Below are 23,386 nucleotides of genomic sequence, written 5' to 3' on the forward strand. Positions count from 1 at the left end.
AAAGAAAAAGACCAAAAAAGAAAAATATCCACATGCGGAATTACATGGCCGAAGCCAAACCCAGGAGTGCTCGTGAATTTGGCCCGTTTCCATCAGTGCGAAAAGGGGACTGAGGTGTGGCGCCAGAGGGCGAAGTCAGGGCAGTGCATGCTCCCTGGGCCACACCCCCGAGCGCCTCTAAATTTAAAGGGGAAGAAAATTATTTTCTGGTGAAAAAGGTTGTCTCTGTTCCTTGGAAGGGACGCCCATGACGTATGGCGGAAAGGAGACAGGGCGTAAGAGTACATTGTGGTTTCATCCTCTCAGGCATCAGTCTGCCCTGAACACACAGACTGATGCCTGAGAGGATGAAACCACAACGGTCAAATTAAACTGGTGAAGAGCCTGGCAGTAATTTACCACTTCAACAGACTTAATTTTGATACTCCTGCAGTTCCATTCCTGAACATTTTGAAGTCATTTCATTATTCTAATTAGACCAACGTACCAGTGATGACATTTTTCAAGTTGGCCTTCTCCACCTGGTTGCTCGAAGGAACACGTGTTTTCATTGGAGTTGCATCACCTGGAAAGAAACCATTCAATATGTTCACATCCATGACGACAGTAAAGCCAGAAAAACAACCTTCATACATCTGAAAAAGAACTTTCAAATATCAATAAAGAATAAGACAAATATATTCTAATTGCAAATAAGCAATTTGTGCACACCTTTGAGATTTCTAATACTCCACGATACACCAATTCTGAGGTTCATGATTCTGCCCTGTGATGTTACCATTTCCTTACGAGACTTAATGACGTTGCAGACGCACACTATCCGTACTGGAGTTGTCCCCAGGTAGCCCAGTTCTGGCAGGCGGGTGCAGACTGTCTGGATGAAATTGCAGGTGTCACTCCTACATTGTCATTCACAAAGAACTGTAACATTCTTTCGATTGGATGTTCCTCCCACATATTCCTCATCTTTTGATATGTTCTCTACCAGCTCCGCTGCTTCGGGAAAATAATTTCACCAGAGGGTGCTGTGTTCGAGGCCGCGGCGTCGTAGACCCTCGAGGGCCACAGTCAACGTCATCCACTGTATAAAGGGCGCGAGAAGCCCCCGTTACATCAGTTCTGTTTTTAAGGTGTTCACGGTCGCATCAGCTGATCATGCTTTAAATCCTCAGGCTCTTAAGGAAGTTCGAGTGCAACTGGCGTAAACTATACAGAGGGGTAGGTTGGGAGGGTCGATTAGGAATACATGGGAGGAACATCCAATCGAAAGAACGATACAGTTGGTAAGTAACTTGTTCTTAGAATGGATTGTGTCCTCCCACATATTCCTCCTCTTTAGATAAGCTCCGAAAGCAGTAAGAATTTCTAGGAGGAAGTACCAGAAATTTCTATTATGGACTGAATGAAGGAGAGCTTTTTGCAAAGAGTCCTCCTTGATATGAAGTAGAGTCCAAGCAGTAATGCTTCACAAAAGGTGTGCATTGACAACCAGTTGGCCGCCACACAAATATTGAATGAGCCCTTAATCCATGGGTGCACAACATACAGCCCGTGGGCCAGTTGCGGCCCGCCATGCTGTTTTTTCCGGCCCGCGAGGCACAAAGACTTTCCTAATGGAGGGCGGCCCGCAAGCAGCATCGGCCGCTCTCCATTAGGAAAGTCTTTGTTGTCTTCTGGGCTGGACAAAACACTGGCCGTCATTGGCTCAGCACCACGTCACTCCTACGAGCCACGTAGTGCGTGTGTGCTGCACCAATGGAGTGCCAGCACTACGGCTTGCGTGGCCAGTAAGGCTTGATGCCGGAAGGCATTTCAGCCTTGCTTGCCACGCCAGCCATAGTACGATTCCTCTTACCTCGCCAGCGTTCCAGCTTACCTGCCTTCCAGCACGTCTCCGGTAAGTGGTCTGTGTGTTTGTGTGTCGGGTCTGTTATGCTGTATGTTTGTGTTGTGTATGTTGAGATGGGGGGGTGGGAGGCGTGTCGGATGTGTATGAATGTTTGTTTTTGAGTGTGGGGGGTTCGGGTCTGTATGGGTTCATGGTGTATGCTTGAAAGTGTGTGCTGAGTTGGGGGGTGGGGGGGTTCAGGTCTGTATGGGTGCATGGTGTATGCTTGAAAGTGTGTGCTGAGTTGGGGGTGGGGGGGTTCGGGTCTGTATGGGTGCAAGGTGTATGCTTGAAAGTGTGTGCTGAGTTGGGGGTGGGGGGTTCAGGTCTGTATGGGTGCATGGTGTATGCTAGAGTGCTGATTTGGGGGGTGGGGGTTCGGGTCTGTATGTGTGCACGTTTGAGAGTGTGTGTGTGTGTGTGCTGAGTTGGGGGTGGGGGGGTTCGGGTCTGTATGGGTGCAAGGTGTATGCTTGAAAGTGTGTGCTGAGTTGGGGGTGGGGGTTCGGGTCTGTATGGGTGCATGGTGTATGCTAGAGTGTGCTGAGTTGGGGGGTGGGGGTTCGGGTCTGTATGGGTGCATGTTTGAGAGTGCTGATTTGGGGGGTGGCGGTTCGGGTCTGTATGTGTGCATGTTTGAGAGTGTGTGTGTGCTGAGTTGGGGTGGGGGTTCGGGTCTGTATGGGTGCATGGTGTATGCTGGAGTGTGTGTGTGTGCCGAGTTGAAGGGGTTGGGGGTTCGGGTGTGCATGAATGTTTGTTTTTGTAGGTTTGTGTTGTGTATGTTGAGATGCATGTATGGGTGCATGCTTCAGAGTTTGTGTGCCGAGTTGGGGGTTCGGACCTGTATGGGTGCATGTTTGAGAGTGTATGTGCTGAGTTGGGGGGTGGGGGTTTGGGTCTGTATGGGTGCATGCATGAGTGTGTTTGGGGGTGAGGGGGCCATGGGGCATAGTGTTTGGTTGGGGATGAGGGACAGGGGGCATAGTGTTTGGTTGGGGGTGGGAGCCATGGGGCATAGTGTTTGGTTGGGGGTGAGGGGGCCATGGGGCATAGTGTTTGGTTGGGGGTGAGGGACAGGGGGCATAGTGTTTGGTTGGGGGTGAGGGACAGGGGGCATAGTGTTTGGTTGGGGGTGAGGGACAGGGGGCATAGTGTTTGGTTGGGGGTGAGGGACAGGGGGCATAGTGTTTGGTTGGGGGTGGGGGACAGGGGGCATAGTGTTGGGATGGAGGTGGGAGCCATAGGGCATAGTGTTGCACTCCAAGAGTGAACTCAATAATAAAGCTAAAACAGGCACAGTTGGGAGATGTACATCCTTTGCTTTTTTGAGGAAACCTGACTCAAAAAAGGCCATACTCCTCTTGGGCAACCCAAACAGCAAACTATAGCAGTCCAAAATAACGGAATGTGCAATCAAGGGATAATAAAATATATATAATTTAATTAAACAGACGATATACAATAACTAAATCGAAATAAATGATAATGGAAAATGTGTAGTACAAAATATATGTTTGAAATGCAATAAAAATCGTTACCCCTCAAAAACATTTTTCGATGCGTTTAATACAAATTGGGGGTTGAAAAAGCCTCCTGCCACGTCCCCCCTACCGCCCCGCCCACTTTTCGGCCCACTATAGCCCTCATGTAAGGTACTTTCGGCCCTCTGTCAAAATCAGTTGTGCACTCCTGCCTTAAATCCATCTGGAGGCTCTTTTCCAGCCAATTTATAGCAGGATAGAGTTTGTATAGACACTCCAAGGCCCAATTTGTGTCCAGTATACCCAACAAACAGTTGCTCACATTGTCGAAGATTTGCAATCTGGAAATGTAGAACAGAGCCCTTTTTGGGACCACTCTATTCAACCTTTCTTCTTCCTTACTAGCATGAGAAGGAGGATAAAAAGAAGGTGAGGTAATGTTTTGTGACAGATGGAAATCAGATTATTTTAGGCAAGAAGGATGGTTTGACTTTTAGAATAACTTTGTCTCTATGGAAAATGGTGTGAGGAGGCTTACAAGAAAGTGCCAGCAACTCACTAACCTTGCGGGCTGATGTTATAGCCACTAACACAATTGTTTTAAGAGTGAGAAGTCTTAATGGGCAAGAATGTAAAGGTTTGCAAGGGGCACACGAGAAATTTTAAGACTAAATTCAAATCCCAGTCGGGCACCTGAAAAGTTGTCGGGGTACACATTTGTTTGCCCTTTCAAGATTTTAATTACTAAGGGCATTTTAAAATAGGACACCTCTGAGGAACGCTTAAAGATAGATAGCGCTGCCAAATATCCTTTTATAGTGCCAATTTGGAGCCCCAAATTGGCCAAGTGTAATAGGAAAGAAAGTACTGTTGGAGTATTACAAAGAAATGGATGCACATTCTTATCCCTGCACCAGTTACTGAACTTATTCCAATGACACTGGTACAGGGATTTTGTTGCAGGCCTTCTGGCCGAAAGCAAAATCTCCATTACGTCATCCGGGAGGCCCCAATCCTTATATCTCAGCCTCTAAGCCACCATACGTGAAGACTGAGTGTTTTCACCTCTGGATGGAGTACACGACCTTCCTCTTGCGAGAAGATCCCCTCTGTGGAAGAAGTATTGGAGGGCAGATGGACATGTCCAGAAGGTCCAAGTACCACGTCCTCCTGGCCCAATCCGAGGCAATTAGGATCATGATTTCTTGAACTTTCTCAACCTCCTGATTACCTGAGGAATCATAGGGACCAGAGGAAAGTAGGGGAGTGGAAATGCCCAGTCCACCACAAACGCGTCTCCTAGAGCTCCTCTTGGAGGAAATCCCCTTGAGCAGTACAGCTCGCACTTCCGGTTGGCGCCAGTCGCATACAGATCCACTTGAGGGGTTCCCCAAAGGGCGAAGATCTCTTGAAGGACTTCCTGAGCTAGCTCCCATTCGTTGTAGACTGTGCTCAGCCTGCTCAGAGCATCCGCCGCTGTGTTCAGCTCCCCGGCTAGGTGAACTGCATTGCCCAGAACAAAAGCTGCATTGCCTCTCTGCAGAGTGGTAGTGATCCTATGCCTCCTCTTTTGTTGAGGTAGTACATGGCCACTGTGTTGTCCGTCATTATCAGGACATTCTTTCCATGTACAGAGGGCAGAAAAGACTTCAGCGCTAGCTGATTGCCCTCAGCTCCAAAAGGTTGATGTGTAGTTTGGACTCTGATGGAGACCAACGACCGCTGATTGTCAGATCGTTGGTGTGGGCTCCCCACCCCGTGAGTGAGGCGTCTGTCACTACCGTTATCTCTGGCCATGGTTGCCAAAAAGGTTCCCCCTTGAGGATATCCTCCTTGCAAGCCCACCATAGGAGATCTTGAGCCCCTCCCCCCCCCGAAAATTGGGACCATTGAGTCCTGAGGGCCCACTGAAGAGATCTCATCCTCAATTTAGGCTCTGGCACCAGAAAACTGCAGGATGCCATGAGGCCTAGCAACCATAGAAAGTCGAATGCCGGTAGATTTTGGGCATTTTGAAACGTTACTATCTGCAGAATGTGGTGAGCTCTCTCCTTGGGAGGCGAGTGTAACGCTCACCTGGTTCCCACGGAGGCGCGGGCGTGGTCTGGACGGCAGTGGCCTCTTCGAAGGAGATGTTCAGCACAAGATGGAGTGGGCTGGGTTCCCAAATCCGGCTTGTCTGGCTCGGATGAATACCCTTCTGTGAGCGAAAAGGAAGGGTTAATACTCTGCGGGTTTTGTGTTGATCTCCCGTTCCCCTTCTCACCCTCCTTGCAACCCTTCTGTAATTCCCTGTGGAGACTCACCTTAGGGATTAAAAAGGCGAGCTCTCCATCCTGCTTCTGATGCAGGGGCGCGTTGGGATCCAGTTACGTCACTGGATAGTAAGTTAGAGTTCGCTTGTCTGTTCCGGTAAGTACCGTAAATGTTTATGGCAAGCTTGGTTCTAAACTGTTCCTCTTCTCTTTTGTAGGTAATGGAAGACTCTGGGCTGAGGGCGGTTTCCGTCGAAAACCTGATTTCAGGTGAGTTCTGTCTTTTCCTGTCTCTTTCCTTAGGGGCCGGAGTTCGAGAATTCCGAGGAAATGGAGCCGGTACGAAGCAGAAGCTGAGTCCGACCTGTAAGCAGGTAAGTTTAAAATAGTTTGTTTGCTACGGTTCTTGCATTCACTAATGTGATGTTTGATTTTGCCCCATGGGGGCTTGGGTGCTGAAATGCCCAAGGAATGGCATCGACCCGAAGGTAAGAAGAATTAGCTTGGCGGGTAAGTGCTTCTTGGTTATTTTCCCCTTCTCACATTGCTTTCTTCTCTTAGTCTCCCCGTAGGTGCTGGAATGCTGCAGGAGATCCGGATGGGCGTCGCAGAGCCGAAGGCGCCACGTGCAGGTAAGAGAAGTGCGCCGAGAGGTATTCGACGCGGTGAGTATTTAAAATGATGTCTTTTTGCAGGAACGTTGGCGCGCTGAATCCAGAATCCAGCTTTAACAGGTAAGGTTTGTTTTCACCTGTTTCTTCTTCCCTTTTCTATCCTTCGGTGTTTCCAGGATGCTGGCAGGCGTGGTCGAGGACTGGAGCAGGAGCAGGCACGGTGAGCATCCAGCTGCTATGAGCAGAAAAACGCGAAGCGTGGTTTGCTGTCTGGGCGTGGCTTAAATAGCCTTTCAAGTAGTCCCAGGTATGTATCCTTCCACTGAAGGTATGTATCCTGCCACCGGCCACACCCGTGTGGTTAAGTAGTTCATTCTACAACTTCCAGATGAAAAAGGATCTGCCAGGTAAGGAAATTGCAGCATGGTCTGCCAGGTAAGTTTGCACCAAACACATTTCCTTCCATATCTTGTATGAGCCTGGCGCCGATGGTGCCAGGACTGTTATCCCTTATGAGCCTGACGCCAACAGCGCCAGGACTGAGTCCAAAGAGCCTCTATCTGGGGTGGCTGGGACTTCCCTAGTATACATGTTGCCTGCCTCTGAGGGTGCCTGGCCCTGTCTGGCTCCTTGGAGGTAGGCATCATGACAGCGAGGCTTTCTCTGAGAGAAGTATCCAGGACTGCTCCGATGAATTGGAGTCTTGTGCTTGGAATCATTTGTGACTTCTTGTATTTGAGGGAGAAGCCCAGTCTGTAAGAAGTAGCCGGTCACGGCCAGATGTTCCTGGGCTCGGTCGGGTGAACTTGCCCTGATTAGTCAATCGTCCAGATAAGGGTAGACATGAAACCCCCTCTTCTGATACTCTCTGCCACCACCACCACCACCATCAGTTTGGCGAAAACCCTCAGGGCAGAGGTCAGCCCAAATGGTAGAACCCAAAATTGATGAGAACAACCATTTGCGAACCTCAGGTACATCTGTGCTTGAGATGGATTGGCACATGAAAGTAAGCATCTGGAGGTCCAATGAAACCAGCCAGTCCTGAAGCTGAAGAGCCTGAAGGAGCTGAGAAAGGGTCACCCTCTTGAACTTGTCCTTCCTGAGGAACTTGTTCAAATTGCTTAAGGCCAAGATGGGTCTCAATCCTCCGTCCTTCTTGGGGATGAGAAATTAAGGCGAGTAGCAACCCTTGTTCCTTTCCGCTACAGGTACATATTCTATTGCACCTTTCTCCTTTCTATAGCAGGATTAAAATCTCCTGCACAAGGAGCAGGTCATGAATTTTTACAGAGTTGGCTCCCGATGGATGATCTGGAGGTCTTTGATGAAAAGGAAGGCAGTAACCATGGGTCACTATCTCTAGTGCCCAGGCATCTGACGTAATGCCCCACCATTCATCCAGGTACCGAGTGATTCTGCCTCCCACCAGGGTCTTGTGGGTGAAGACCTCAAAGTGGCTTTGCAGCGGCTGCAGCAGTGGCTGAGAAGGTAGTAGCCGCTGCTGTGGCTGATCTAGCACCTCTCCCTTTTCCACCATGAAAGGGTTCTCTCTGTTGGCCTCCGACTGGCCTGCCCCTCCCTTTTCCAAAAGAGTAGAAACGAAAAGGGCGACTCTTCCCGGAAGACGAGCCTGCGTATGAGATTTGTTGAGGCTGTTTTATAGCAGTGCTAAGTGATTTTGCTGCTGCTTTTGAGGTCTGCAGCTTCTCCAAGCTCTTGTGCGCCTTGCTGCCAAACAACCTCAAGCCGTCAAAGGGCATATTAAGTAATCTAGACTGCACATCAGGTGCAAAGCCAGATTTCCTTAGCCATGCAAACCTGCGTAGGACCGTTCTAGATGCCATGGACCTGCTTACACTATTAGCAGTGTCCAGTCCTGACTGAAGGCATTCTCCTATAGCCTATTTACCCTCTTTTACTACAGCCAGGAAACCATTCCATTCCTCACCTTCTGGGATGCGATCAGTCGCTGATGTCATGCAGTCCCACGTGGTATATGTAAATCACGCTAAAGTACAAGTTACATTTTGAAATGTGGCAACTGCAACCAGTGCCAATATGCCCATCGAAATTGCTTTGAATTCGTTCACAACACTGGGATTAAAATTACAAAGACAATCAATTGCAAAACAAAATTTGTGGTTCATGCGATATGCGTTTGCAACAAGTTATATATACGTAGCACTATTAGACAGTTGAGTTCGCATAAGGGAACATCTCTCTAGTCTGAGTCAGAGCATCAATTGGCTAACAAAGCTAATATTTGCTTCATAGGTCTGATCAAAGCCAAGAGTGGCAAGCGTGGTGGCAACTTCTGCGTGAAACTCAGGCAACTAGAATCTAAGCTCATATGCCTCTTACGTTGTACCACCACTGGCCTAAATACAGACCACGAAATGTATGTGTTTTTGTAAAGAAGGTTGCATTTTCATCTTGTCTGCACTGACATTATCTTCAATCACCTCAAATAGTTGTATGAATTAAGCACGAGCCAACAACTTTGATGTTAAGCAAGTTTAATTCCTGCTATGCGCTCATTTAAACTACCTAATTAGGTTTTACTACTATGTACGTACGATAGTTGCTCCCTCCTGCTACTCTATTTTCTTTCTAATGCACTTTGCTCCTATACGGTTCTTTTTATATAAACTGTCATCATATTACATAGGTATATTTTCAGGGCTGTGGGAACATCCCATCTGGCTTTAAACCAAGTCATTCCATAAAAACTTACATACTACAATATAATATCTATACCATTAAGCTTATTCCTTATTTGGCTAAAATGCATTGGACATTCTTATTTGTGCCGCTCAAACACAGCACCTGCTTATTTTGTTAAATCTGCCGTGCTCTTAAGCTCATTACATTTCCCATTACAATTATGGCTCAAGTAAGGTTTGCTTTATCACCAACAAATGTCCAACAGCCCGTATGGGACACTACTTACTACTTATGATGTCCAAATACTGCATCAGATTATTTACTTACAATTGGTGCGCGCTGCATGCTGCGCGTGACGTCATCCGCACAACATGCGCGTGGCGAATGCGTGACGACAACGCTAAGAGCGGTTTACTTCATATACGCCACGATCACAGTCAAGGCAGACTTGGCACTTATCATAAATGGAGATGGGGATTGGGCCCCTATATTTTGTTGTACAGGTAATTATACTCTAATACAGCATTAACTTTAGTAGCCAACTATCAGGATATCTACAGACATTTATGCGTCTAATATTCTTCCTGGTCTTTTCAGGATTTGGACTAACAGCCATCTGATTGAATTGCTCTACATACATTTCTATTATTATCTGCTATTTAGCATCAGGGTAAGTCTTCTAATTGAGAGCCCCAAATATTTAGCTTGATACTACCATAATCTCTTTCCTTCTGAAATGGTTATTTTATTCTCCCAAGGTGGCCTCATTTGTGCCTAATCAGCCATCCATCCACAACATGTTGATGTTCTTACCTGAACACACGGTATGCAAGCCTTTCTACTTTTCTAAAATTAAATTTGTGGCCAATTCACATGTTTTATCATTCTTTCACTCTAGTTGTTAGTGGCCATACAAGCAATGCCATTTCCACACGGGTGACCTTTCACGGGTGAACTTTCGGTGTCCCTTTAGGATGGGGATATGGAAGTAGGCATCCTCCAAATCCAACGACGACAGGAAATCGCCCTCCTCCAGCTGACCCAGGACGTGCTGGAGGGTGACCATCCGGAACTTCTGTGCCTTGATGAATTTGTTCAGTCGTCGTAGGTCCAGGATGGGACGCCATCCTCCTGTCTTCTTCCTCACGAGGAAGTATCTTGAGTAAACTCCGGAGCCCCGAAGCCTCTTTGGGACGAGCTCGATGGTGCCTTTCTTGAGCATGGCCTTTACCTCCAAGAGAAGTTGAGGGACGTGATGTTCCTTCCTGGCCATGGGGGGGGGACGCACGGGCACTTCTTTAGAAACTCGAGCGCGTGACCCTGGCCCAGGGCGTTCAGCACCCAACGGTCGGTGGAGATGGACTCCCACACGCTGACGAAGCTCGCCAGCCGGCCTCCCACCGGGATGCTTCGGTGGGGGCCCGACCCCACGGCCGGTTCAGTCCTGCTTCGACGAGGCTTTGCCGCCTTGTCCTCCCTGGCGACGACGGCGGGGTCCGCCCGGCTTGCCTCGTCCTCTGTAGGCTTCCTGTGACGACGAACGGGCCGCTTGACGTAGGTGGAATATCCGCCGCCGGAACCTTTGCAGACACCCTGCTTGCCTCCGCCGCTCCGAAAGGGCGGCCGTCGTTGCTGGAGAACACCAAGAGCCCGGGCCGTCTCCGTGTCAGTCTTGATGGCTTGTAGGGAATCGTCCACTGTTTTCCCAAACAGGTTGCTCCCGTCAAATGGCATGTCCAAAACTCTGGTCTGCACGTCCTGCCGGAAGTCCGTTGCCTTGAGCCATCCACGCCGTCTAAGGCACACGCCGTTGCCTAACTGGCGAAAACCAGTGTCAGCGATGTACGTCGCTATCGTAATGGCATGGTCCGACGCCACTTCTCCTTCCTGCAGGATCTCTAGGGCCTCTGCCCTCTTGTCATCCGGTAGGAAGTCCAGCAAGGGGGGGGGGGGCGATCTTGTACCACAACTCCCTATCATAGCGGGCTACGATGGCTAAGGCGTTTGCAGCCTTAATCGTCGTCGCTGCCGATGAGATGACTGCGTCCCATCGTGTCCAATTTCTTTCCCTCGCCGTCCGGTGGGGAGGTCGACGTAGAGGCCGAAGCCCCCCCCCCCCCCGCTTTCTTCCTGGCCGCCGCGGAGACGACCGAGTCCGGGGTCGGCTGTGCCCAAAGGCACAAGGGGGCCGCGTCCAGGACCCGGTACTTCTCGTACCGATCCCTTCTCGCAGGCATTGTAGATGGGTTCTTGAGGAGGGCGAGGCCCTCATCCCAGATATCGTCCAGTAGAGGTACAGCGAGGACCGTCTTCCTCTTCGTCTCGCGCCGTTGATAAAGGAAACCTTCCTTCTCTTCCGGCAGGGCTGGAAAAGCTTGGCTGCCCTTGCGCTCATGGCATGAAACGATCCAATCTCGTCGGGCGGGTAGGAGGTGACGGAAGATCCTCGTCGTAAACCTCTTCATCTGTACCCGTCGCGGCTGTGTCTGTCCCTGTATCATCCCCACGGGTTGTGGACGGGGAGGAGGGCTGAGCAGGGCGCGATGGTTGAAAAGGAGGTGGAGGATGAATCCTCCTCTTAGGAGGAGGGCTCCAAGAAGGGCCTGGCTCTGGATCCCCCGTCGGGATCGGTTCCTCCGTTGGTGGTAACGGCAGTCTCGTCCTCATCTCCGAGCATAAGGACTGTATAGCCAACAAAATGGCCGCCGAGTTGTCTTGCGGCACTGGTTGAGGGGATTCCGACGGGCGGTCAGGAGCCTCGTCGGCACCCTCAGACGGGCTGGGCTTCTTCCACGCCAATGCCGTGGCTTAAGACTTCGATCAGCTCCTCTTCAGAGGTTGAGGCCGAATCCACGACGACTTCCTGCCCCCCCCTTTTTCTTCTCCGTCAGAGGTTTCACGGGGGTCCCGTCGATGGGCTTGAAAGAGGACTCCCTCTGTGGTGGCAGGGAGACTGAGTCCCGAAGTCGCCTCCGCTGGTGTAGCCTCCACAGGCTGAGCCAGGGCCGCCGCGACTGTCTCAATAGAGGCCTTGGCAGGGTGGATCAAGGCTTTCACCACCTTGGGTGCGCTCACCGCCTTCTCCTTGGGGGGGGGGGGGAGGAGGGGGGTCACCGCCTCGCTCCTCCTCCGATGGGGCCTTCGAGCTCGACCGGGGTCTCTCCAGGAGCTTCGCCGGGTGCTCGGCCTTCCTCTTACCCGAGCCAGAGCGTTGGCTCGTGGTTGATTGCGCCGGGGAGGATGCGCCCTGCCTGGCACCTGTAGAGCCCGACCGTTCGGCGCTCCTGGTGCTAGCGGACTTGCGGTGCTTGGCCTACTGTTGGACCCCCGTCGCCGGGGCGCCCTCAAAGGTCTTAGAAGACCGCTCGGACTTCTTCTTGCCTGATGGGCTTTTACCTTCCAGCCAGTTGGCGAGACGCAGATGGCGGTCCTTCATGGTCCGCTCCGACATATTGCCGCAAAACGCACAGTCCTTCTCCACGTGAGTCTTGTCCTCATGCAGGCAGTAGAGGCAAAGGGAGTGTTCGTCCTCAAAGACATTCTGAAGCTGGCATCCAGGGCGTCGAGCTTCCCTTCTCCTGGGCCAGGACCGAGATGGGCCTGAGAAACTTCTGGAGTCCTCCAAAATCGTGGCTCGATGAAATCTTCACCCTTGAGGGGCGTAGAGGAATCCGACACGGGTCCCCGTTGATCGGATAAAGAAACGGTGGAGCTTGAGGCTCTTTTGAACGAAAAAAGATAGAATTTTCCTATGAAAAAGCGCGAAAACGCACTACAGCTCGAGAGCGATAGCACGAGGATCCCAACACATGAACGTGCGGTAAAAATCTGAAGATGGCTGCTAGAGGCGGGGCTTAGGGAGATGGCAGTCATTGGCTGTGGTCAGTATGATGCAGAGATCAGTGATTGGTTACTACTATGAAAGACAGATCCGAAACGGAACTGATACTGATTTTTCTTTACCGAGGATTGACGACGCTTGACGACGGGGAATATTCATGAGCATGTGAATCCAAGCCAGACCCCATGCTGGAGAAAGAGTGACATGGGTTGCTGAGGCAACCCTATCCAGGGGTCCTACTCCCCCTCTCACACAATGGACCCACTCCAGAGTCAGTGACGTCGAAAGGAGGTCCCACCAAATGGACGAATAATGGATCCCCGACCTGGGGTAGGAGTTTAGAGAAAGACAAGAGAAAAGTTATATTAAAGTTCTGGCAATAAGAACCTACCGGAGTAAAGTTAATATTAAAATACACCGTCGGTATGTTAGAGGCTGTCATAAAAAGTGGTAGCCTCGAACATGGGAAAAATCCCATAGGAAAATATTTGCGGTTGAATATTTTTGGTAGTAACCAGTCAAACTTTTGGGAGTGGGACTGTACGGTACCCTCTGGAAAAGGAACATAAGGGAAAAACTATTAACCCTTTCCAGTACCTCCATAGTAAGATGGGTTGTACTGGTTTAGTTCATAACAATTGACTCGTAAATTCAATTGGGACTTTACATGCCCTGGGAGACAGTAGTCAGTCCCAGGGTATGGAGTCTATGTTGCGGGTCGCTACGATCCCCCTGTGTCACTGCACGGAGGGTGCTGTGTAACACATGTGCATAAAGATGGTTCCTATGGAGGGGAGAGAAGCTCCATAGGCATTAAACACAAAAATAGCCTAGAACACACATAGCAAAAATGCCTAAGAGTGGGAACGAGTCTCACGTAGCAGGCAAAAAAACAAACCCTTCAAATCCAGCAAAGCTGCTGGGGGACTCTATAGGTAAGGGAAATTACCCACAAGATGAGAATTCTCCCTAACAGAGACTACAGACCATGTGCTGTGAGATGAACATGATGGGACACCCCACCCGGTGAATGACGTGTCTTGTCACAATCGCTTGCACTGCTGGGTTGTGAACGTTTTTCCTTGAACAGGTTCACCTTTGTCCAGAGGCGTAGGGCTACTAGTGTTGGCGAAACGACCACTAGATCGTCCAACTGACCATTTGCCCAAGACCACTGTTTCGCCAACCACTGCGTTGGGCACATGTGCAATCGTGCGTGTAGGACCAGGTAAATGCTTTGTGTCATTTCGAGCAAGCGTTTTGCTTTGCGTATGATTATCTGGAGACCGGCTAAAATTTGCAGCAGTAATTATACCCTTAGTCCCCTTTCCTCCACACTGCATGGGTGTCCCTTCCTAAGGACTGGAGACGGAACCTTTTTCACCAGAAAAACCTTACTTTTTAAATTTAGAGGCGCGCTGCCCTGGAAGCATGCGCTACCCTGATTCCGACCCCCGGTGCCACATTTCAGTCCACATCGACGTGTCGACAATATTTAACATTGCCTAATGACACCAGTGTTATTGGTGGGGGGATGGTGGGACATATAGAGGAAAAGGGACAAAGGGCTAAAAGTATGTTAGTCACTATGGTGAGTAACTTATAATTACTCTTACATCCCACATCCCGTCCCCTTTCCTCCATACTGCATCAGTGATTACGACTGAATGAAAATCAGGATGAGGCTGAAGCCCACCGAAGCCCGGAACTTGCAAGGGTCCACTTGAGCAATGGGGGAGAAGGGCAACTTTTACAGTTCCAGCAGATCCGGAAAGAGTCTCAAAGAAAGCCTAAGCCCCAGGGGTGACAGAAGCCCAGAGGCCCCCCTAAACCCCATCCACAAAGCAAACCGGGGGCGCTTTGAGTTCTGAGGCAATGCGAAAAAGCCCAAATCTTTGAACACCCCCTCCCGCCCCCTCAACATTGGAACAGGGGCAACAAGGAATCTGTGTGCAACTCAGACTCGTAGGTGCTGAATCCTAAGTGGCTCAGCTGTCTACTTCTGCATTGTAATCCCCCAGGAAGTAGACTACCGAAATCCAAATCCCCTCCATCAAGGCCCATTCCCAGATCGATACTGCCTTCAATGCAAAGGGGGCGGAGGGGTGCAGCCAGAAAGAGGAGTCGGTCACCAAATGATATGATATATTTTATTTATATCGTGCTCTTACACAGGTGTTTCAGAGCGCGACCAGGCAAAGTGAGGGGAACAGGGGAGAAACAAAAACAACAATCTTACTAGGCCCAGTGACATTGAGAACGCGCAAGTGCATGGGGAAGGGAAAAAGGAGGAAGTGCAGAGCATAGGAGAGAAACAAAATAAATAGTAAGTACATAAAAAATTAAATAGAGTGTTAGCAGTTGTAGTGCAGTCTGTAAGAGCAGAGGTGCTAGGTTAGTCAGATAGGGAGTATCTGATAAGTGCAGAAGACGAGTGGGTGGGGAATTGTATGGGTACAGACACAGGCCCCAGTGCAAGGGGTGGCCTGGAGGCAGTGCAGGAGGATGGCACGGTGAGCAGGTACCTGGGCCCGAAGGGAAGAAGGTGGCCAGGTGCAGAGGGGAAAAAGGCAGATCAGCAGGGGAGAAGCAGGGCGAAGGCAGAAGCGAAGAGGAAGGTCTTGAGGAGCTTCCAGGACCTTAGATGGTTCTCCTCAAGTTTCAAGGTGGCAGGGAGGCAGTTCCAAAGGGAGGCCCCGGCCAAAGACAGATCTACCTCCAGCTCGTTTCTTTGAAAAACGACTGACCCTGAGGGCGATAGAGGCAGAGGAGCGAAGGGCTCGAGAGGGGAGGTATTTATGGAGGGATAGTTGAAGGTATTTTGGACCCAGGCCCAAGAAAGCCTTGTGGACAATGCAAAGGATTTTAAATGTAATCCTTGCATCCACTGGGAGCCAATGAAGGGATTTCAGAGCTGGAGAGATACGATCCCAGGGCTTGAGGCCAAGGATAAGTCTTGCAGTCCTCCAGTCAGCTGAAGGGGTCTTCCACAGACACGTTGTAGAACAACCACCAGCGAAGATCCGGAAAGAGGAGCAGGGGTATTGGGAGCCTGTCCGAAAGATCGCGCCTCCTAGTCCCAACCTGACGCCAGGTGGAGCTGGAGGCGCCTCATCTTGAGGCAGGCTAGCTGCACTGCAAGCACACAAGACGACATCAAACCCAGAAGGTGCTGGAACCACCATGCAGAGGCAGGGGCACCAGCTGAAAGGTTGTGTTCCAGCGCGCTATGAGAAAGACCAGCTGCTGGTACGGGGACAACCGAATTCCTCTGGTTGGGCGGAGAACCCCAGCTGGTCAAGAATGTCTGCCAGTCTTTGGGCGAGCTGGCTCTCACCAGCCAGTCGTTTAGATAAGGGGATAAGTGATGGCCCTCCAGGCGGAGGAGACCTGCCCCTGCGTTCATCTCCCTGAAGACACGTGTGGCAGAATTCAGGCCGAAAGGCAGCACCTTCACTGGAAGTAGTACGACAATTGTGAACCGCAAAAACGTTTGATGCGGCTGGTAGATGGGAACATGAAGGAACACATCCTTGAGGTCAAGGGGACACATCCAGTACCTGCATACAGATGCTGCTATGTGTGCAGGAGTAATCATCTCGAAGCGTTTGAGGGGTAAAGACTAGTTGAGAAATGACAGGTCCAGAACTACCCTCAGGCCAGCCTAGTTGTTCTTGGGTACCGCAAAAATCCTGAAGTAGAAACTGGAGCCTCTTTCTGACTAAGGAACTGCTTCCACCGCCTGCATCTCCAAAAGAGAAAGGCTCTCCTGTAAAAGCTGGGGACCCCGACGTAGAGGGGAGGTAGATAGACAAAAAGGAGGCAGAAGCCTGTGGAGACGTGCAGTCTTCTCCCTTTCCATGGCAGGCATTTGTTTTGCTTTGTTTGCTCAAGTCGAGAAACGGTTGACACGCTGTTTCTCAACTAGAAATGTTGATCTACTCCAAAGAAAGCTCCATACACATTGCTAATTGCTATCAATATGGTTCCGTAGCTCAATCAAATGATCACTTTACCTGGATCTTTCCTCCCACGCCCCCTTCCTTTTGTCTGAACTATGACAATCTCCGTCTCTTCCTGAGGCATTTCTGAAATCTTCTGTAGAAAAAGCTTCTCCAAGGCTTCTGCCATTAAGACTATATCATCCCCAGGCTGCAGAAAAAAGCAAGATTAACAGCAACATTAGTATGAATTACTTTAGCCTTCAGGTTTTAGTCAGTTTGGCGACCTACAAAGAAATTACATCTGAAAGTACAGAAATTTTCTTTTTTTAAAGGACTCCTTTTACAACCATTAACATTAATAAAAGAATAATGCTGTTAATTGAAAGTCCATCATCAAAGACAGATCTTGCCAAACTTTTCAAATGTGTGTGTAACAATCGCTCGAGACAAACTCCAAGGAAATTACTTAGTTTCATAATTTCTGATTGCAGAACACGAAATTCCAGACACAAAATCATGCAATCCATTGCTTTACTTGTAATATTGTAGCTGCCTTTGAGCCATACAACCCACCCACCGTTTACAACTACTACTACTGCCACTACAGGTAGGTTTCCTTAAAAGGCCAAACAATTTAGCCTACAAAGACCGAATGTGGGAGAAAATTTAACCTGCCTGGGACATTAACTGAATGTGGGTGCAGTGAATTTATTTTTTACATGCGAGTGCCTGGAGCGGAGCGGGTGTAGAGTGCGGCGCGGGTGTAGAGTGCAGAGCGGGGATTGAATGTGGAGTGCAGAGCAGGGTAGAGCACGGAGTGTCGAGCATTGGAGCAAACGGGTGATGTATGTGGATGTAAGGTTGAAGTGGTTGGAAGGAACAGATATACAGGAATCCAGATATTGTTTGGAGTTCCGCAAGGCGCCAGCTTGTCGCCTTGCATTTATAACATCTTTATGACTCCCTTTTTTCCCCATCTTGCACAGGATAGCATACTCTTTTCCAACTATGCCGACACCCAATGTGTCATCCCTCTAACGGGCCACCATGATGAGGACGAAAAAGAACTTAATTGCATCTTTGCCATGATAGACCAATGGATGATGCTGAATAATCTTGCTCTTAATCGCAGCAAGACGTAACTCATGATCGTGGGATCGGACAGTACCATAGCTAAACTAGAACCAGCTTATAAACAATTCCAGCTGGGAGATGCCTTAATCCCCCTGCTCTACCCAAACTCAAGATCCTAGGGATGATCTTGGATCAATCTCAACATGAAAGCCTACGTGGCCAGCACAGTAGCTTCTGCCACATATTATATCAAACTCCTGGCCCATCTGCAACCTTTAATCTCTCAACCCAACGCAGAGACCATTGCCCGAGCCATTATAGGCTCTAAACTGGATTACTGCTGTAGTTTACTAGCAGGCTCCAGTAAAAAAAACATCAACCGTCTCCAGGTGGTACATAATGGAGCAGTTAGAGTGGTATCTGGCCTTGCTTACAGGGCTCACGTTTCTGAAGCACAGCGAGCGTTACACTGGGTGCCTGTGGACTCAAGAATCTCTTTCAGACTCATGGTTATCACATTTAAATGCCTCAGGGGCAATATGCCCTCCTATCTTCAAAGGTATACAGGAATAAAATCCTCAGCTAGAATCTTCTTTCCAACAATTGGAATCTGCTCCATCAGCCCAAAGTGAAAAGCAAAAAAGCACAATGCGGTGCCTTTGCGTTTGTGGCACCGGCTCTTTGGAACACTCTGCCAGATCAATTGAGAAACTCAGCAGTGCTGAGCATTATCAAAAAGGGCCTTAAAACATTCTTCTTCAAATAGTCGTTCTTAGTCTGCGATTTCTCTTCCATGGACTCATCCATCTTGTTCACACTTTTTCTGTTTGTCTGCGCCCTCACACCTATGGGTCTATGGTTGCGCTTTATAAATGTATTAAAGTAAAGTGGAACAAATGAACTGGGTGGAACAGACGAATCGGGTGAAACGGATGACTCAAGAGAAACGAGAACAAAGTACATGGAACTATTGGAGTGGGCCCGATCTCAAACACCTAATGTAAACCACCATATCACATCTCCACGCTTACTCTCTTTACACCACCACTCATCTAGAACACAGCAATACTATGATACCATTTGGAATAGCTGTTCTCATACCATCATCTGCCGCATACTTCCCATCACTCTAACACTGCTGGTTACACACCCTCCAGCCTAGGCATTCTCCTCAGGCCTAACGCAGCCATAATCTGTCTGGATAAAACTTGCCAGAACGAACACATACTCCTGATCTCTCAACCACCACACCTACTGCTAAGCAGCAGCTATCACACGAATGCCACACCAGCTGCACACATATCCGGTGCTCACACGCACCTTTGACACTCCATTCTCTACCGACTTGAACTTCGGTTCCAGAGGGCGTTGAACCTACCGGCGCCTTGAGACCATACCAATGGTACTTAAGGCGCTATATAAATGCAAAGTAACATAACAAACTGTGCCTATTCTCTTGTTAAAAAGTACCCGGCTTCAAGGGCCAACAGTGTTGGCAACAGAATCACATTTGATGCAAGCAAATTTGTTTGTTCAAAGGTTTTGTCACAATTTTTGCCCCCACAAAAACATTTCAACGCTACCCATTAACTAATTTACACAAGTTAGCAAACATGTCCAGCAAACCGAACGCCATGGGACAGCCTAATAAATTGTGCTTTCAAATGTAATAGAAAGCTTAAAGAATGTGCAGCCTGTTTTGCAAGGTATAACTGTGATGGAGGAACAAAAAGCAGGAAACCGGTGCAAAATATTGTTGGTGTGTGGTTGCATGATGGACTTCTAGAGGTGCTCAAGCAGGCCCTAGTAAGGGGGAGGCTTTCACCACCTTAGTGTGTAGTAAACGCTTGCTGTAACAGGGAGAGAACTGGGGTTGCCATGCCAGCTGACCGAGGTGTCAGTGTCAAGAGTCGGATGTGTATAGATGAATACGTGGGAAAAAAGAGGGAGAAATACTATGAACTAATTCAAATAGCAATATGTTCTTAAGCTGTGCACTGGGTAAAGGTCACCTTTACTGTAAGGCAGCTGATGTCTATAGAGGTTTCCTGATAGGTCTCAGTTTATTCGGCCCATGCGTATCACATGGTCCTATCCAGATATTACCCAAGGTCACTTCCTATGTTGGGAAAGCAAACCTTTTTGACAAGATGACGCCTTTACGATCTCCAACCCGGCCCACATCATGATAACTATATTCTCCAAGTGCCATATGTGTGCATATAAACGCTTAATCCATATTAAGTCTAACAGCCAGTTGAAGAATACAGCAAAATTAAATCTCCAACTCCAGCAGCTCTCGAGTCAAACCTTCCCATCCGCCTTGTAAAGAGCAGAAACAACCATCCAAATCTGCATGGTGGTGAGTACTCAAAATATAGATTTTGGGAAATGTATAGCTGTCCACAGAGTTAAGCTGGCCTGCTCCACAGCATACTGCAGGCTTAATGACTAGCGCTCCAGCTGTTAGACTATATTCTTGAAGCTGCAAAGGTCAAGAGTCACAGCCAAAGTGTCCATACAATTCAGTAAAGCAGTTTTGATAACTAAACGATGGTCAGTACTGCCAAGACCCCCCCGAGAAGATCATTACAAATGGAAATGATGGGGGACGAGGGGGTTGCACTCCAGAGTGGGGCTGGGAAGAATACCATGGATGTAAGTTGTGAACAGGTTTGTTAGCTAGTTTAACTTGTCAGTTTCCCCCCACCCGATACTTGGAACTGTTGACTGGACCTATGAGACCCTACTTTCAATTTGTCTCGGCCTTCACAAAAACTGCATGGAACTTTGCTGAACTTTTGGGCACAAGGCCCCTACATTTTAGGGATGGACTTCTGAAGTTAGGATTCAATCTCTATGGACTAGTAGTGCCAATATTAATTTGTACCTTTCCTTTCAGGGGTTTGATGTATTTTGCCATACTCCAGTAATTGTATATATGCATCACATTTTTAGTATCGAGTAATATTACCCGTTAGTAGTCATTTTTCTCTGTTTTATTTGGTCATAAGTAAATAAGTATTTTTATGCACGTTTGTCCAAATGTGTTCCTTGACTGATTCACTGTGTGCGCTCATTGTGGACCCCCTTACAAGCTCGCCACCTCTTGAGACTTAGCCTAGACCACTTACCTTGCTACCTTGAACTGGTTTGGCTACAGCTCCCAGAGATGTCCCTAGGTTGGCCTTCTATACATCTGAACACCAGGCCAGAGTATAGAAAAATCAGTCCTAACAGCCTGGTAGATACTTGTGTGATGTATTCACTACCTTTCTAGTGTACCGCCAGTGTCCATGTCAGAACTAAAGATGCAGCACAGTAGTGATTGCATCTCAATAACATCAAACATTTCCGGCATGATCTGTACCCTAATACGATGAAAACCATGCATTGGAAAGTTGACTCTTAAATACATCCATCTCCATGATTCCTGCATGTTAGCACTCAAAAGATGTTCCTTTATTATGATAAATCCACAATGACCCACTTGCTATGTGAAAGGACTACAAGCAGGTGCATTTATGAAACAGTTTCTAATATTGTGTGTATATATAATAATTGATGGAACAAAAGATTTGATTTGGGAGTCAAACTGTGTATACCCAGTGTTTTTTTAGTTGTTGCATTTTTGTGATTTCGGTTTAACAAACTCTGTGGCAACACTGGATAGAGAGACCATTAACTATTTATTCAATAAGTCGCAGGAGTCATCTGGCATGAAGCACAATATAAAATGTACCTGGAAGTACAACTGCCTCGCACACTGCTTCTACTGGATTTCTGCTGCACTCCTTGATTCACTTCAGCTCGCGTGCAAAATCTGCCGCAGAACGGCATAAACTGAAGCTCTACCCCCTATGGGTGTTAAGAAGTTAAAAGCGTGACCCAGCGCGCACGCACCAGGCAAAGTACCTCGAAGTACCTGGAAATACCTCTTTGCCCTGCACGCTGCTTCTACTGGATTTCTGCTGCACTCCTCAATTCACTTCAGCACGCAGTATTCTCATCACAAAGACTCAGACATCCAACTACTCTGACTTTTTACTACAGTTAATGAATATATATTTACATCCTTATTTCTTTTTGTCTAGTGCAAAATCTGCTGTGGAACGGCATAAACAACTGAAGCTCCGCCCCCTCTGGGCATTAAGAAGTTAAAAGCGTGCCCCCCTCACGCGCACCAGGTGAAGTACCTGGAAGTACCTCGTTGCCGCGGAGTAGCGGTGGAGAGATACTAATTAAGTATCTAGCTCTCTGGTATCCTTCCCTGCTATAGTTCCATCTAAAATGGGACATTACAAAGCGCCCACCCTGAAGACAGGCATGCCTGTTTCTTAATCCTGTGGAACGAGCTCCAAAACAGATCACAGTCGCTTATTTCACGTAAACTGCATTTGAATTCCTCAACCTCCATGTCAACAGATAAACGCTCCTGCACAGTAGCAAAGCTTGGTCCTATGCAGGCTGTGTCTCATGAGATTCGAAAATTCTATAACGACATGCAGATTGCAACACCACAGAGAGCTACTAAAGTAGGAGTATCAACTTTTCAGCGTATTACTGAAAATGTTGGTGCCGATAACTCTGGATAAAAGCCAATCTCCGAAACAGAGTCATGCTGCGTCGATTAAGGAGCTGCCTCAAACGCTGAAAGATGTTCCTGTAGTAAATGTAACTGGTCAAATAGATGGGATTGCTGGTATAGGTGAGATCGCTAATGCCTCATTAACGGACAGTGTCATATTGGAAAATGCACCCACAGCGTCAGAGGGTTAAAAAGGTCTATCGCCTGAAAATGTTAGACCTGATGTGGCCATTATTGATATAAACTCGGGCATCTGTTTTTCGGCACATGACTACTTGCAAAATCTATCAGGTTCCCCGATATTGCTTGATGAAAATTAAAAGCCCTCAGCTGATTCTGTGGACTCCTTTTATGCGCCCACCCCATGTAGAACAATTGCCCCTTTACTGGATTTGACAGTGCCGCCCCAGGTGGATTCGGCATCCAAAATAATAGAAATAGTCCTGAATGCTATGAATTTAACTTTACTGACTTTAAGCAAATTATACGACTCATTTGATAAAAAATGAACACGGCAATCTGCTCAAATTGAAAATAAATTTGACATGGGAGGAAGAAACAGGCTTGTGGCTGTGCCGAAAGTCCAGAGAAGCCGGGTTGATCCACCAGTAAGTATTGTATGTGTGTCTGTTGCATGTCAAACTTTAGTACGAGTAGAACATTTTGTAAATGTAAATGATGATTCACCAACATTGGGATCTACCAAAACAGAATTTGAAATCCCAGTGCCTGATTAGTACCTCTGAAATGCCTGTGCAACAGCGGGGCGAGGCAAATGTGCAAGCCCTGTTGCAACATACGAGCCCAGTTGCACCTAAAAATTCACACACAATTTTTGCTAACCCTATGAGAAAGAAAAAAAAACAACTCGACTAAGTTGCCTAAAAATCAAAGATTTGAAGAAAAACTAAAAACAATTTTTGAAAGCTATTAAACTTCCAACAAAAGCTTTGCCACTGCATCTAGTGCGGTTGCGAAAAAATACCAGTTACAAGCACAGGCAAGAGCTACCCTTCAATTGGCCACTGCAC

General features: G+C 48.2%; 1 protein-coding gene across 3 annotated transcripts in view; it reads right to left on the reverse strand.

Annotated features, from left to right (window-relative positions):
* Positions 1-23,386, reverse strand: part of BRD4 (bromodomain containing 4) — a 1,521,397-nt gene that overhangs the window by 1,379,138 nt on the left and 118,873 nt on the right. For all 3 annotated transcript variants that reach the window (XM_069603884.1, XM_069603885.1, XM_069603886.1), the window contains exons 4-5: positions 16,766-16,901; positions 488-565 (exon numbers count right to left, since the gene is read on the reverse strand). In XM_069603884.1, the coding sequence (XP_069459985.1) occupies positions 488-565; positions 16,766-16,901 (214 nt within the window). The remainder of the gene's footprint in view (positions 1-487; positions 566-16,765; positions 16,902-23,386) is intronic.

Source organism: Ambystoma mexicanum, chromosome 3q, assembly GCF_040938575.1.
Source record: "Ambystoma mexicanum isolate Mex_15411 chromosome 3q, UKY_AmexF1_1, whole genome shotgun sequence".
In the NCBI taxonomy this organism is placed as follows: Eukaryota; Metazoa; Chordata; class Amphibia; order Caudata; family Ambystomatidae; genus Ambystoma; species Ambystoma mexicanum.